We start from the raw sequence: 17851 nt of genomic DNA on the forward strand, positions 1-17851 counted from the left end.
GCGCTTAATCATTTGTTTTCAAACGAGCTCTTCTCAGACCCATCTTTTTATCTTTTATTGAGGAAACATGATAAATTGAAGATAACATTTGCATTCATGTTTCATATCTGAATTATTCTATAGTTCTTTTTCAGTGGACCCTCTGCAGAGCCAGCACGAATTACATTGATGTGACAATATTGTACTGACAACTTAGTTGATGCTCTTTGTATATTGACTTACTGTAGAGTTGTCAGCAACTCTACAGTACAAAAATTTGGAGTGAAATCAGACAGATGTGACTGTAAACAGATTCGAAGGTACATGCACTATAGGAAAAATGTGATTCTTATTTTTCTATGTCCATACTTTCCAGCATAAATAGCAGATCTACAAGCTCAAAAACGCATTGCATCATAGATCAGCTTTTTTTTTGCTATTTTTGAATTTGAATCCTGAAAAGTAACAGCTTTGGACTTATGTCCACCCAATAGCGACAATATACTGTCGGTGTTTAAGGCAACATACATAGCTGTGATATAATCACAATATACCACAGCCTCTTGTGTGTTACTGCACTATATATAATGAAACAATATTTGGTATTTATTATTTATTTATTTGCATATAAAAAATATATAATTTTGAAACCACAGCATAATATTGGATTGGGATGTGCAGGCGAGATTTAAAAAACCCTGTGGGGTTTATAAAGTTAATATCACCTCACTTAACAACAAAAAAATAAAAATCAATAAAAAAACAAACATAAATTATTTGGCAACATAAATAAAACAATAATAGATACACAGTATGAATGATAGAGAAAAATAAATATTATTAGAAAAGGTTGTAAGTGTGTGTGTGTCTCTGTGAATTGTTTAATTTGATTAATCAAATGGGTTCTAAGCTTATATTTAAAATGTACTTGTTAATAGCTTTATAATAATTGTATCTTCTCTTTCCAGTGTCATTAACTCAACAACAACATGGCCGCCGGTTCACTGTTTGTGATTGTGATTGTTTTGCTGTCTTCAGCATGGGCCACAATGTGTGAGTACCAGACGCTGTGTGTGTGTCTCTGTGTGTGTGCGTGCGTGCGTGCGTGCGTGCGTGTGTGCATGCGTGCTTGCTTGCGTGTGTGTTTGTAAATGTGTAAATAATATTGATATTTCAAATGTTGATTGAAATGACACCACAGACCTCACTCTCTCTCTCTCTCTGTTTCTCTCTAGCCAACGAGACATACAGCTACTCTCTAGCAGTGGGTAGAGGGTCAGGTAGCTCCTACCAGACCAAGGGGGAGGGACACATCACAGCCATCAGGGTCTGGGAGGCCAATAACGCCTTCATCTATGGGTATGTACAGTTCACTTGTCAACAGTATTGTTTTCCTGTAATGAGACAATGTAGGTAGCAGACACAAAGCTGAAGAGAAGCCGGTGCCGTCAATTTACAAAAAATAGTCAATTTACAAGCATTGCAATTCATTTCTGTGGTTCAGCTATTTTCTGCATGCCAGATCCAGGAAATCAGGCAATAACCAGACTAACAGCAGGTTAAAAATAGAATAGATGTATAAGAACCAGCCCTGAAGTTCCATTAGGTTGTGTGGTATGTTGATCAGGTACAAAGAACACATACAGTAGGCACAGGCCAGATGTTTATGAAGATGAGTTTACTGATACGGAAGTCTAGAGTCTAGACAAATTGTGAAACTTGTAGCCTGCATTCAGAGAGACAATGCAATAAGATCTCTCCTGTTCAATCCTGCAATCTGCTAATGTCAAGTGTCTAATCTAATAAGTATATAATATCTAGTATACGTACTGTATGTAATATCTAATTAGTATCTAATGTAATAAGTAAATATGTGTCTCATAAATGAATCCTTTTCACATCACATTTTAGTCTTTTATGCAGAGCAGTAAGTGTAATGGATGAACAAGTAGAAGGGTTCAGCGTTTTTCTTGTGATAAAACTTGTCACATACATACAACTCAATGTTGTCATGTTTTCTCTGAACCTGAACTACACTTCCATGTTTTAACCTCTTTTTTTTATTTAATGAAAGCTGACAGAATCTGACAACATTTGGCAACAACCCTGCTTTCTTCAGTCTCTCTCACTCTAAATCTCTCTCACTCTTGCGCGCACACACACACACACACACACACACACACACACACACACACACACACACACACACACACACACACACACACACACACACACACACACACACACACACACACACACACACGCACACACATCCAGGATGCAGTTTCAGTTTGATGGCATCTGGAGTCCGGTAGTCGGCCGTACCTCTGGCACCGCATTAGAGATGGAGCTGCGTGATGGGGAGGCCATTGTTCAGGTTTCTGGGAAATATCATTCCAGCCACTACATCTATCAGGTCAGAACTGCGTACATCAGTTACAAAACTAACTAAAACTAATTTTCACTATTTTTCTGAGATTTTTGAATATCGTCCCTGACTACCCCATAGTACAATAAAAAACTAAAATTAACACTAAAACTAATACAAAAAAACGCAACTAAAACTAAACCTTTTTTTTCAAAAACAGAACAAAATATAGCAAGCCCTGGTTGAAAACTAAACTGAAATTGAAAACATAAAGACAAAACAAAATAAAGACAAAAATTAATGAAGAACTCAAAACTACCGTAACCTTGGTCAGAACTACATCAATTATTACATTGTTATATACATTATAAATGCCACTCACACTGTGTAGTGTACAGTCCAAACACATTGCTATGGATAAACCTATCCAGATTGGGTATGTTTCCATAGATTATGGGTACTAACTAGCTCTTTTCCTTTTTCACAAAATACAAAAAATGAAGTGTGTATGATGGTCATGTAAAGTTTATGAGGATATCACAGAAACTTGTGTGGTTCTGTTTGCATGGTATATGTAATATATCGTCTACAAGCTCAAAACGCGTTGCTTCACACCGCGTTTCAAGTTTGCGGATCTGCTACTTTTGATGCTTTTGTGTGACGCTGTAGTATGATCAAGCAGGGTCATACTACATAGGGTCATACTAATTGATCATACTACAGTGATAACCTTACCAGTGGTTTACAGAGGAATTTAAAAGGAAAACAAAAGTCAAATTAACTTCATGAATATACTGGTTCACAGCACTGGAGCCTACACCAGTTCAATATACTGAGTTAACCTTTTAATTCCTGTTTCTTTTGCAGGTGCAATTTGTGACCAACAGGGGCCGCTTCTTGACAGCTGGTCAGCCCACTGGCTATTCCTTCAACTTCTACCCAGATCACCCTGACGCTCAACTGCTGTTTGTCAGTGGACGCTATAATGGTGGTGCAATAACCTCCATCGGAGCTCACTGGGGCGTGATTGGCTCTGACTACAAGAAGTAGTCCTAGATGTTGAATCACTGAATCAAACCATCCAAATGAACTTGTTTCATTTAACCTAGTTCTTCACAACACCCATCTTAAAACTCTAGTTTTCATTTACAAGAATGTTCCATATTCATATTTACAAGAATGTTCCATATTCATATTATGTGCAAACTTAAAAAATTCTGACTGTGATGGTTCCCTTGTTATGTTTACCACTTTTTAAAATTAAAAATATTTTTAGCGGGAGCTATTTGATGTGTGTATCTTTCTGTTTCTATGTTTTTTTTTGTTAAAGACATTTAAAAAAGAAATGCCATGTTATGTTGGACTATGTTGTCCAATATAAAAAACATTAAAATGTCCTAGTTGGTTTTGAACTGTGAACCTTCTGGTTACAAGTGTAGCCCCCACAGTCAAATTAGCCAAGAACCGGCGTGCAACAGACCTGCCAATCGGGCTCAGCCCTATTGGCATGACTGGTAACACGTCGGACTGGCGAGTGGGAGCCTCGGGTTCAATCCCAGCTCACTGCGTTCCACTACAATCTGGCGTAGTCGGCAGGACGAGGAGCGTAATATCCTCGCGTGAGGGACATGAGGGACGTCGTGTACGGTGGTCCGCGGCGTGAAGTGTGAAGCGCGAGGACGCGCTCCAAAGATCGGGGGGGTGATTGTAGCCCCCACAGTCAAATTAGCCAAGAACCGGCGTGCAACAGACCTGCCAATCGGGCTCAGCCCTATTGGCATGACTGGTAACACGTCGGACTGGCGAGTGGGAGCCTCGGGTTCAATCCCAGCTCACTGCGTTCCACTACACAAGCACTGTATCTAAACCACTGCACCACAGTGGTTCTTGCATTGGGTGCTTAAAGTTAAATATTTCAAAAACTACAAATCATTTCAAAGTAAAACATCTCAAGGATGCATGCCCACAGTAAGGTGGAATTTTTGAACTGTGAATGGAGTTTCTAGGTGAAAGTATTTTTTTGAGGTCCCAAAATCTTCCATCGACCTCCATTATAAATCTCTGAAGGAGTACTATTCTAAAACAATGAAACATTTCAAAGATCCCTTTTCAGGCAAAAATGTCCATATTAGGATGAACATTTTAAAGTTTGAATGGGGTTTCTATTCTATAGATGACATTTTGAATCATTACAGTTCACCTTCTTTTGGGTCTTGAGTCGAACCAATTACTAAATTTGAAACAAAAGAAAATTAAATACCTGGGAGTAACCATCATAAAAAAAAACATTCACACTATACAAAGCCAACTATACAAAAACGTAGCAGGAGATTCAAAAACACATTGAAAGTCTACACTGGCATTAGATTTCAACTATAGAGAGCATCAAAATACATTTCTCCAAATCCTGGTAAGGATTATTTATTTCAATCCTTACCAGTAGAGGTCCCCCAAGTTCTATTTACAGCTTGGGACAGGACAATATCAAGATTTATATGGGGTGGAAAGGGGCCTCAACTAGTGCAGTTTGAAACTCTCCAGCTGCCAAAAGATGGAAGGGGGATGAGCCTCCCAAATTTGTTTTTTTTTGTATGCAGCCCAGTTAAGATATATGCTATATAGTATGTTGGTGTAATTAATCCTGATTATATAGCAACGTGGAAAGATATGGAAAGAGAATTTGATAATCACCCAATTCAGAACATTATAGGAGATAAAGAATCATTTAAGAAAATAAAAAGTTACATGGATGCAATTATATTGTTTACTCTAGAAATATGGTTTAAAATAATTAAATAATTATAGGATAAAGGAGGATATCAATGTATTAAAATGGGTAGCATTCGATAGCAAATTCAAACCAACTACTTTGGTGAAAGATGGGCAGTTTGAGAGTTCTAAGGATAAGTGATAAATACGATTTAAGTAAACATGAATTCTATAGGTACCTGCAACTTAGGGATCATTATATCAAGGATTTGTGATTCAAATTATAATTAATATACAAAGGAATAGAGGTCCAAATTATATCTGCAATGTACCAAAAACTGATGAGTAACAACACTCAACTGAGTATAATAGAAAAATGTGAATCAAAATGGAAGATTTCAGAAAATGATTGGACGAACATTTGGAAAATGCATCAATCATCCACGAATTAGCGGATATGGAGGGAGTTCTCTTAGAAGAAAAAAATGATCAGATTCTTTATAACACCAAAGATTAAGAGTAAACATTTACACAAACAGGTTCCATGTTGGAGAGAGAGTGGAGAGTTAAATGTGGATCATTCAACACAAGTTTTGTTAATGTCATAAAATAGAAGTCTTTTGGAAAATGATACACAATAAAATGCAAAAGATACTGAGATATGATGTTCGAATGGACTGTATCCTATGTGTAATTTATTGGAAGAAAATATACAAAGGGAGGACAGGTATTTGGTCAAAATTGTATTGGCGGCAGGTAAGAAAAACATCACAAGGAAATGGGGTAAGGTAGAGCCACCAACCAGGAACAATAGAGTTGGTACAGGAAATATACGTAATCAAGACACTGACACACTGCCTGAGATTACAGGAGACGCAAATGGAAGAAAAATGTACAAAATGGATAATGCATAAGAACTGTAATAGTGATGAGGACTTTGGAAAGGTAATCTGAAACAGATGATAGCTTATAATGATCCCAATCTAGCAGTTATCTTTTTTTTGGTATGCTTTTGTTTTGGACATTAAAAAAAAAGTGACGGAAAAAAAAAAAGAATCTGCTTAAAGGCACGGCCCCAGCACACTTTTATTTTACCTCTGGGGGGGAATCTGCCAATGCTTTGTCAATGCAAATGCGTGGATTCATGGTCTTGCTGATTTTTTCCAAGAATCCACGCATTTGCATTGACAGATTCCGCCCCAAAGGTAAAATAAAAGTGCGGTGGGAACGTGCCCTAACCCTAACTATATACGTTAGTCTTTCCAGACCGATACAGCTCATGGGTTCCTTTTGCCTCATCTTTAATGTTGGAGCATCTGTGTTTTTCAACATAGCGTGACAACTGACAACTCTCCTGGCTTGAAGAAGTCCAAAGTCCAAGATTTTAGTCTGGTTTGCTGTCTGTATAAAGTTAGTTTAACGCTTAGATGAACTGTAGTTTTGGCATTCCCACAGACAATGACACAAAGTACCTTTCTCAATCAAACATTTATAAAAACATCTGGGATATTAGCAGACACATGGACAGTTTTGATGGTCTGAGGACCGAAAGGTCCACTCTTATTTCACTATGTAAATAAATCATTTATTTCATCCTAAAGTCTCCATATTTTATGAACGTGAATACAAACGCTGTTTGTGCTGGACTATTATGCTGGCCTCTCACACCTAGCTCAATCTTTGGTAAGCCTTGAGTGCAATGAACCATTGTACATCATTGGCTATTGTCTGTAGTTAACCAGCCTATCCAGTCTGTCCATTCCAACACATTCCAATGAAAGCAGCAGAGCTCACTTTGTCAAAACCATGTCCTCATTTTCTTCCTTCTGGGAAATCTGCTGCTTGACGTAATAACCTTACCGGTAGTTTACAGAGGAATTTAAAAGCAAAACCAAAGTCATATTAACTTCATCAATATACTGGTGTACAGCAGTGGAGCCTGTACAAGAGTTAACCCTTTAATTACAGCTGCGGAATAACCTCCATCGGAGCTCACTGGGGCGTGATTGGCTCTGATTCCAAGAAGTTCTAGATGTTGAATCACTGTATCAAACTATCAACTTAAGTCTCATTTAACCTTGTCTTGATTCTTTATCACAACACCCATTTTCATTCTTTTCTTTTTACCTTTTATTTTAGTAAAGCTTGGCTTGTGTCCTTGCAACAAATTGTTCATATGTGCAAACTTTAAAATTCTGACTTGCATGTGTTAGGCTGGACCGGTGCCGAGTAGCCAAACGTGCCAGGGACCCAAAGGCAAAGACACAGAGACAGGAATAGGAGTAAAAGGAATTTATTCAAAAACAAGTTACGTCTGGGGAAGTCAGTTAAGGGAGCATGAGAGGAGATCCTGAGGAGCAAGGGCGCCGATACTGTGGGTGCCTCGGGGCTAAAGCACCCAGGTGAAATGAGGAGCACGCTCGTCAAAAAATTTAAAAAATAAATATTATATATATATATATATATATATATATATATATATATATTTTTTTTTTGTTTCTCCACACTGAATAAACCGAATTAACCGAAATAAAGTTACAAAACCCCCCCCAAAAAGTAAATTATCCGGCTGGGGCACACATGCACACGCGTGCAGCAGTACCAGGTTGCGCACCCATTAGAGCTTATAAATATCAGTGTCCCTGCTGAGGAGGGTGGAGGGTGGGAGGTTTCAGAAATCCAAGGAGAGGGGTGGAAGGAGTGGTGGTGGAGCTGGGGGACACTGGGTTTGAGGAGGAGAGGGAGCCTGGAACAAAATAGAGAACAAGGATAGCATGAAAAACACAGATCTACAATCTTGAAGTTCTCTACAGCACACTAGAGACACAGTATACAACAGTCGGTTAAACTGACCACAGTAGATACTACTCAAGCGCCCGGTGTTGGTTCTCAGCAGCTGATATTGGGCAGCTCCTGTTGATGGTGATGTGGAGCAGCTGGGCTGATTGGGACCAGCCACACCTGAGCTGGCCAATGGCTGAGGGAGACCCCCGGCCCTTGCCCTTATATGTTGTGCTGGGGAGGGACCAGGAACGTGTGGCACAACTGTATGGTCAGTATCATGGTCAGCATCATGTCAGTATCATATGTGCTGTACTGTACAACCACCGTATAAACAATCAAGTTAAAACAAGGCACAGACAAGAGCAATAAAACATCAAGGTATAAAAGCAAAAACCTTAACCTGCACACAGTCAGGTAAAACTTCACAAGACAAAGTGCTTACGAAACAAATGTGCTTTTAACAAACTCTTGAAACAGTCAACTGACATGACATTTTGTATAACTAAAGTGTTCCACTGAGTGGGAGTCATATCAGCCATCGTTTTGAGTCTGGTCTTAGATACAACCAGAAGGCCTTTGTCAAAGGACTTGAGAGATCTCACACTGTATATGGATGCAATAACTCAGAGATATAGTGTGGGGCCAGCCAATGTAATGCTTTAAAAGTTCTTAAAAGTATTTTAAAATCTATTCTGGATGTAATGGGCAGCCAGTGAAGTAACCAAATGGACCCGAAAGTCCTCAATTAACCCTGTGATATTACCGGGTATTTATAAAGCTGTCATCAAATATGTATGACAAGTAGTATCCAATAGCCATAAGATGTCAAAAGTATTTCTTTTTTGGGTGCCCTTACATCCACCCCCCACCCCCGGTCCAACATATAACATGCAACATACAGACAATAACATAACTCATAAGAAAAAACATATAATAAATTATAATAAATATAAATTATTCAGTTCATATAGTAATTATGATTTCCCTCGCTATCCCTCCTGGCACTCCCTCACGGTACATGAGTGTGTATAAAAAAAACTTTAACATTCTCCCTTTAACATGTGTTATCCTAGAGCTTGTCAACGTGTTGATGGTGGTAGTTGTTTTATTTGTCCTGTAGCGTCTTCGATTTAGTTATGTTTAATCATAGGGCCCCATACCTGATCAAATTTTCCCAGTGATCCCCTCAGATTGAATTTTATTTTCTCCAAATTTAGATACATCATGAGGTCTTTAAGCCATACAGATGATTTAGGGGCCAGTGTTGACTTCCACTCCAATAATATCCTTCTTCTTGCTAATACAGATACAAAGGTAAGATTTTGCTTTGTACCCCCTTGTAACCCTCTGATAAAACTCCAAACAACGCCATCTCTGCACACGCTGACTGCTCTATGTTCCAAGCATCAGCAAAAATAGCAGTCCAGTAGCCTTGTAGGCGGGGACATGACCAAGACATGTGTGTCATGTTCGCTGGGGACATATGACATCTATTACAGGAACACTTTAACTAAAGTTGTGAGTGTGACTACATATTTTATTAACCAGGAATTTCACCACAGCAGTAATTCATTGCCTTCTTGGCATTCAAAACCAGTCCTCTGTTTCTTCCTTATGAGAAATCTACAGCTCTTGTCTAATAACATAATAAACACCAGTAACACCAGTACTACCAGTGAATCTCAGACACTTCAGATAATACTATGGAGGAGGACCCCGTACTTACCAGAGCATATATAAAGACAAGTGATTTCTATGATCAGTTACAGCACAGACTGAGGTCACTGGACTGACTTTGAGTTCTCACAGACTGGCTGCAGACAGGTAAGCATGCAGGGAACAATATAATAGAATGTTTATTCACATGACATTAAGAAGCAATGTACTGTATGCAACCCGCACACACAAGCGTACATGTATGTGTGCTCGCGCTTAATAGTTAGATTGTTTGTTGCAAAAGACCTCTTCTCAGTTCCATATTTTTGTTTTTATTGAGGAAACATGAAACATTTACGACAGCTTGGCTGCAATGGAATACATTTGCATTCATGTTTCATATCTAAATTATTCTGAAGCGCTGGTCGTGCTGCAGAGGCGGCATGAAATACGTTGATGTGACATGTTTTACTGTCATCTCAGTTGATACATACTCTTTGTGACTTTGACTGACTGTACTGTATAGTGCAGATTGTAGAATTTCAATATTTGTGAACAATTTGAGTGAAATCAGATAGATGTGACTGTAAAAGGATTTGAAGGAAAAAGGAAAAGTATTTTTCCTATATAGGAATTATTTAGATAATTTGTTTTCTATGTCCATACCAAATATTCAGAGTCACATATATACACTGTAAATACTACATGCCGTCAACATAGACAGTCTACGTTTGAGAGGTTTTGGTACAAATTGAGGTGAAATCTTGTAATTGCGTGAATTATTGTTATAATCGAAAGGAGGCTATGGTAGAATGCTGTAGGTGTTTAATAAGGCAACAACATACGTAGCCGTTATAATCACAATATACCACATCCTCTTGTGTGTATTTTCACAATAGTGAAAATGTACTTGTTAATAACTTTATAATAATTTCATGTTCTCTTTCCAGTGTCATTAACTCAGCAACAGCATGGCCGTGGTTCAACTGTCTGTGATTGTGATTGTGTTGCTGGTTTCAGCATGGGCCAAACGTGAGTAGTAACTAGATACTGTGTGTGTGTGTGTGTGTGTGTGTGTGTGTGTGTGTGTGTGTGTGTGTGTGTGTGTGTGTGTGTGTGTGTGTGTGCGCGCGCGTGCGTGCGTGTGCGTGCGTGTGTGTGTGAGAGAAAGAGAGAGAGAGAGAGAGAGAGAATGCAATTCATTCAATCCTAAATAATATAGATAATGATTATTATTAATAATAATAATCTATTATTAATTCAAAGTCTAGCTTTATTGACATGGCATACATGTGCACTTATTGTAAAAGAAAAAGAGACATTTTAAAAAAGAAAAGAAAACATATTTATATAAAACACAGTACAGAATGTATGTGTGTAAATGTAATGTACACATAACCTATGTCATCTTCGGTGAGTGATGGATGTTAATATCTCTCTCTCGTTCTCCCCCCCCCCCCCCCCCCCCATCTCTCTCTCTCTCTCTCTCTCTCTCTCTCTCTCTTTGTTTCTCCAGCAACCAACGGGACATACAGCTACTCTCTAGCAGTGGGTAGAGGGTCAGGTAGCTATTACCAGACCAAGGGGGAGGGACACATCACAGCCATCAGGGTCTGGGAGGCCTATAACTGCCAAATCACAGGGTATGTATACGTATGTACAGTTCACTTGTCAACAGTAGAAACATATTGTTTTCCTGTATTGAGACAATGTCTGCATTTAGCAGACACAAGCTCACAACACACGGCAATGCATTTCTGTAGTTCTGCTATCAGGGTGTTAGTTAGAAGATATTTTATGGTTATTATTTACTATTATTTACTTATATTTATCTGATGTAATATGTATATTTTTTTGTGATAGACCTTTATTTTTAGCTTCCAAAGTTTGCAGGAGTGGTCCGTTTGGAACAAAATGCCTCAAATCATAGAACACAGCATGCAATTTCCGAAATGTTGCAGGCACATTCCCACTAGGCCGAGGAAGAAATGCCACTTGAAAATGTTCAAATCCAAGTTTTCAAATGACAAGTGTCTAATCTAAAAAAGTATCTAAGTAAAAGTATCTAATATCTATTAGTACCCAAGTATCTAATATCTAATTAGTATCTAATCTAATAAGTAAATATGCGTCTCATAAATTAATCCTTCCCACATCACATTTTATGCATTTAGTTGACACATACAGTACATGTGCAGAGCAGTAATGAATGAACAAGTGGATGGGTGTCTTAAGTTCAGGGGCGTCAATTGGGTATGGCAGGCTATTGCAGCGCATATTGATTACAGTATCATTTAGCCAAGGCACACTGGTGAGAAGCAACTCGAGACATTGATATTCACGAACAGTCAGTGGAACAGCATGGAAAGTAGGGTGTGTAGCATACGTGGGCATGTGTGTACAGACATAACAATCATCATTATCATTAGCTTTGGCGATTCCGTGAGCATGGTGTACCAGGCATTAAGGTGTAGTCGATGAGAAACCTTTTTTTGTCAGCATTCCTCCTTGTCCTGCGAGTCAATTTAATAATAGAAATACATGATACAGTCATAGAAAAAAATATACATGGAAAATATAATAATAAAAACCACAACCGAAGTCCACTGGTGCTTCAATGTTCTTTCTAAGTGCAACAAGGATTTGTGAGTGGGGGTATGAAATCTTCTTCCAACCTTAGATCTGACCCAGCTCTAAACGCTAGGCCCCATCTTTCCGCTGGGTGCTACCTCATCGCTTAATGTTCGACAGTGTCCGCACCAGGTTGTGTTATTTTTGTGGATTCACGTAGCACGTTCCTTGATCTTTATGGCAGTTGGCATGGCAACCAGGACCTTGTAGGGACCATCGCACCTCGGATTATTCCTTGATGGCTTTTAGCAGGACGAGGTCACCAGGCTCCAATCCTGATTGTACCTGCGGAGAGAGAGGAATTCTGACAGATTATTGGCACTTTGACAAGAGACCAATCAGCCAGCTTTTCCCTCCATCTACATCTTGTACTTCCTGAATTACGTTCTCTTCCTTGATTGGGAGTCTAAACTCTTTACCATTAACAATTTCAAAAGGATTTGGGCCCTGTAATTTCTTCAACCTTAATTTTACAGTGTCATTCAACTTCTCACTAAACAACAATTGTCATGCAAAACTGTTTAGTATCATTTTTATTTTTGAAAATTGTAAGTGTTAATTTGTTGGTGTGGAAATGCTGCTTAATAGGTGTACCTTGGTGTACCTTCCCTCCTGTTTAGCCATGACCATACATGGTCATGTCTAATTATACTTCAATTAATTAAGAACCGCACCATCACGGAGCCACTATAATGATTAACAAATTATCTTACTTCAAATATAAGTCTTAAAACTACTTCAAACACTTTCAATTCAATAATAACTATTCACTTATACAATGCTTGCAAACTTCTTATCACGTACAAAACTAAGTGAGAAATGGGGCCTGAGAGACTGTAGGCAGTCATAACAAATGAAAGATAAGTCTCATGGGAACAAATGTTTCGCTTCCTTGATAGTTAACACTTGCATAGGGGCATTGTTTCCCTTTCCTTCTCATTTTACTTGTCCCAGTTACTTAGTTACTTAAGTAAATATACCAGCTGAACTTGAGTAGAAATACTCATTTAGTGCAAGAGGCCCGCGTGCCCCAGGAGACATGGGGGGCTACTCCTCACATGTGGGAGGGAAAAAGGGTGAAACCAGAGGAATTTAGTTAGCGTTTCTTCTAACTGCACAAACGTGTCTTCTGTGAAAACATTCCAAAACCTAGTGGGGCAGACCAACTATGTGAATACAACTACGACTGATTCAATTAACTTACACTAGGGCTTATGGTGAGCTCTTTAAACCGAGCTCAAACGTGGACCAAATGTCACTAGTCTTTTAACAAAAACAACAAAGGGGCATTTCACAGTGATGAATGAATACAGAAAAACACTTCACTCTTAATCATGACTTTGTGGGATCAAAACAAACACACAAAAAAAATAAAAAAAAATAAACCCAGAGCAGACTTAGTTCCTATCTAAATTGGAGAGACCTTTGACCTTTAAGTGTTTTAAAAGCAAAAAGGGGACTTTAACACAACTAATAACTCATCAACTTAAGCTGGGGGAGTGAGAACTTTTTACTTCAACTAATCCTTAAGATTCCCTCCCTCATACAATATTTGAACTCTTCATTATTGAGTATTTCTGAAAATCAACAACTGCTCTACAGCTTGTAGGTCTGCCATTGCTTCTTTTAAATACTATTATGGTGGTGTAAATCAACACTACAAACGTCATGGCTTTATTATATTCACTTATTTCGCAGCTAGTTAAGACACACATGTCATTTCCAAAAATAGAACTATCTTGGCCTGTCATTTACTCTATTTTAGACCTATGATAATCAAAAACAAAAATTGATTGAATATAGTTTTAATAAAACTGCTCCCTTATCTTCCCAAAGCTTGTGAGCTACTCCAGGCATAATGGAGTGGTCAATGAATCTGCAGCTTCATTGGCCACATCCATGATGATCCAGAAAACCGCACACAAACCTTGGGCTACACAGTAACATGTGATACTCAACTGAGGTACTGTAACAATGTACTTAATAACCATTAAGTGACGGCCTGTGCTACCTTGATCGAGGCGTCTAGAGTAAACACCTAAAGGCCTTAATTTAGTGCAGAACCGAAATCATAAAAACATCTTTAACATCATGTGTCCAGGGGGGGGTACTTGTACATCAAACCTCGCTCACACTAAGGAAACAGGAGATAGGCTCCTCCCCTATGGGCCTCATACTGTTGCTGGGCAAGGCTTACTTAACTATGTAGACACTTCTTGTTTCTTGTTTAAAAAAACAACAAGGGGCAATTTAACAGTAGCATTACTATGGTAAAAAACCTAGTCACTGCTTCTCTCTCACGTTACACAGCCGGGCCGCTTCACTACCACCGGCACACACACACACGCACGCACACATAGCACGCACACATAGCACGCACACACACACACGTGCACACACACAGCATGCACACACGCACGTGCACACACACACACACACACACAGCACGCGCACACACACAGCACGCACACACACACACACAATCTCACATCCCCACACACACACACAGCCACAGGCACAGACACCGACACAGACACACACACACACACAGTCCCACACAGTGTGTCACACACACACACACACACACACACACACACACACACACACACACACACACACACACACACACACACACACACACACACACACACACACACACACACACACAGTGTCACACACACACACACACACACACACACACACACACACACACACACACACACACACACACACACACACACACACACACAGTGTCACACACACACACTTCTCTATCTCTCTCTCTGCTTGTACTGGGGCATTCACACAGACCACAAAAAGTACTTTTACTCTCAGGGATTTTACTCATTCACTCATTCACTCATACTCACTCACAGGCATCTACACAGAAACACACAATACTCAATGGGGGCCCCACACAATCAAACTGTACTTCACTCTCACATTTACACTATAATGATTCACACAGAATCTTTCCTATATTTCAGTACTTCAGGTAGTTCACACAGACTCTCACACCTTTCACATAATGTTTCACACAGACTCTTTCAGGTAGCTAACCTGATTCACACAGAATCACACAGAATCTTTCAGGTAGTCACACAGATCTCACCTGCCTCAGGTAGTCACACAGATCTAACCTGATTCCTATAATGATTCACACAGAATCGTTCAGGTAGTCACACAGATCTAACCTGCTTGCTATATTTAGGTACACAAGTCTATAAGAAACCACATATAGACAATACCAGATGTAGAATCTCACCTCATGTCTCCACTTGAGACTCCTTCCTCTTATGTCTTCATATATCAATGGCCAATTTACTATTATGTGGGTGAAACCTGAATTATGTGTGGTTATTATGATGTTCAGTTCAATGTGTAGAAATTATTTAACCACTATAAATATCTTGTTCTTATCGTAACTAAGTGTATTGCGAGGGTTTATTTACTGCACCACTGTATACTGGACAATGTATCACACCCTTAATTCACCATGTCCACGTGACATGCCCTGGAAAACCACTACCTTTTAGTGTCTTCCAGAGGGATTTTGCAAGACCTGGACTTGCAATTTCCGTGACAAACACTTCCCAAAATTCACCAGCCCACGGGGCTGCTCTAAAAAAAACACTACCAATAGTGTTTTCCAGAGGGAATTGTGAGACCTTGGGCCTTTCCAATCACCGTGACTTTTACTTACCTCATTCTTTTCTCAGTACACAATTGCAGAAAATTCGAGGGCTATATGCACTGCTGTATACTGGCGACACACATTCATTAATAACATCTTAATATCACACTTCAGTAATATTAAGCACAAGACATATAAACACATTCAGTTTCACCACGTTCCAACGGATTTCTCATCGAACACCCAAGAGTACTTTGTGGGTTATTCTAGATGATCAGATCCAGAAAAGTGCTCACGGCTCACTCACATAGTGATGACCGCGGAGAGAAAATCGTTAGACCCGGATAACTCACTCAGATCGCGTTTTGGATACACATAGTGATGACGCACGTCTGTCAATATCTGTGATTTCATACACACTACAGTATACACTTTGCAGAAAACTATAAGCCACTCAGTTGCTTCTAAAACACAGCAACAGTGAATATAACTCTTCAGAAATATCCACACTTGTCAATATCATACACAAATAATATTAACCACCAAAGTGTCCACACAAGGACCCTTATCCTAACCACATGTTAGGCACATTTGTCAACATTACACTTGAGTAATATTCAAGAATGATCCACACAAGGATCAACTTACGTGTATGTTTATAGGTGTGTAATCAGGTTCAAATGCCGTCGGCCGTTCCTTGAAGAGAAGATGTCAGACGAGATGAACGCCGGCCTGGACCCGAATTCAACGCTCCAGGATTTTTTGCAGGATCCGGGCTACCGAGTCCTGGCTGCTTGCAGTCTTTCCCGGCGTCGTCTTCCTTCTTACTCTTCTTGGAACAGCTCTGACATCCGTGCTCGAATAGGACCAGTGAAATGATAGATTGCTTTATCATTTTACAAACACCTTAGGCTCAGATTACACATTTGAATAAACACACGCGGACAACTTTGAGATCTCAGTATTTGACTTGCCGGACAAGGAGATGTGCTGACCGAAGTCTAATCACAACTGGTCTGCCCACCGACTCACACAAGCTTTATTACAACACAAGACATTAGGGTCGGCCCACAAAGTACTCAAAGTATCACATAGACAGGGCGGTACTTAGAAAGTACCCAAAGTAATAAGTACAAAAAGTAATCCATATCAGAGTATTCTCTCCCTGTCAGGTTAAGTACCAACAGGGGACTTGGAGAGTGGAGAACAGAGAGGAGATAACAGACCCTGTGGAATGGTCAACACCGTAACTCACATAGCCCATGTAGCCATAACATGACCACACAGTATTGCAAACTTGACACCTCGCCATTCCTCACTCCCAAGTCCTACCTACACACACATATTAAAATGAATATACTCATATATCAAATTAAATGAACACATTAACAAAATGAATACACATTAACCCAATTACTTTATGTCAGCATACTAAACTTAAAAATCGGTTCCTACAGTATGGCAGGCTATTGCAGCTGCCATACCCTGGCTCCAGGGGAGAAAAAAAAAGAAGTACTTTTTTGATAATAAATCGGGAAAATCAGGCAAAAATAAGAATTAAATAACATAACCCTAACCTAACCCGAATCCTAACCCTAAAACCGAAATAAAGTAACCAAAAACTGGAAAAAAACGAACCCAACCCGCCCAGAACCGCACAAAAATTTCGCGCGCGCGTGCATGCTGCCATACCCTAGCTTTTGCTGAACTGACGCCACTGCTTAAGTTGCAATAAAACTTGTCACATTCATACAACTCAATGTTGTCATGTTTGCTCTGAACCTGAACTGCAACTCTCTCTCTCATACACACATCCAGGTTGCAGTTTCAGTTTGATGGCATCTGGAGTGCGCGAGTCGGCCGTACCTCTGGCACCGCAATAGAGATGGAGCTGCGTGATGGGGAGGCCATTGTTCAGGTTTCTGGGAAATGGAATACCAGAAACTACATCTATCAGGTCAGAACTACATCAGTTACTACATCTATCAGAGCAGAACCACATCAGTCTAGCTATAGCCTGACACTCAGCCTGAATATTCATTTTGTTTGACTCCACTATTCAGTCTGAAAGCCCTCTCAGTGCAGCCGTT

General features: G+C 39.5%; 1 protein-coding gene across 3 annotated transcripts in view; it reads left to right on the forward strand.

Annotated features, from left to right (window-relative positions):
* LOC311038413 (zymogen granule membrane protein 16-like) overlaps positions 1–17851 on the forward strand; it is a 28953-nt gene that overhangs the window by 396 nt on the left and 10706 nt on the right. The window contains exons 2-5 of one of the 3 annotated variants that reach the window (XM_084047928.1): positions 948–1032; positions 1215–1338; positions 2257–2395; positions 3215–3628. In XM_084047928.1, coding sequence (XP_083904054.1) covers positions 969–1032; positions 1215–1338; positions 2257–2395; positions 3215–3397 — 510 coding nt within the window. In that variant the 5' untranslated portion in view covers positions 948–968 and the 3' untranslated portion in view covers positions 3398–3628. Of the gene's footprint in view, positions 1–947; positions 1033–1214; positions 1339–2256; positions 2396–3214; positions 3629–9540; positions 9665–10446; positions 10529–11012; positions 11140–17579; positions 17719–17851 lie in introns of those variants that run through there. The other 2 variants (XM_084047930.1, XM_084047929.1) reach the window with 2 other exon arrangements.

Source organism: Gymnoscopelus microlampas, assembly GCF_963454915.1.
Source record: "Gymnoscopelus microlampas genome assembly, chromosome: 3".
NCBI lineage: Eukaryota > Metazoa > Chordata > Actinopteri > Myctophiformes > Myctophidae > Gymnoscopelus > Gymnoscopelus microlampas.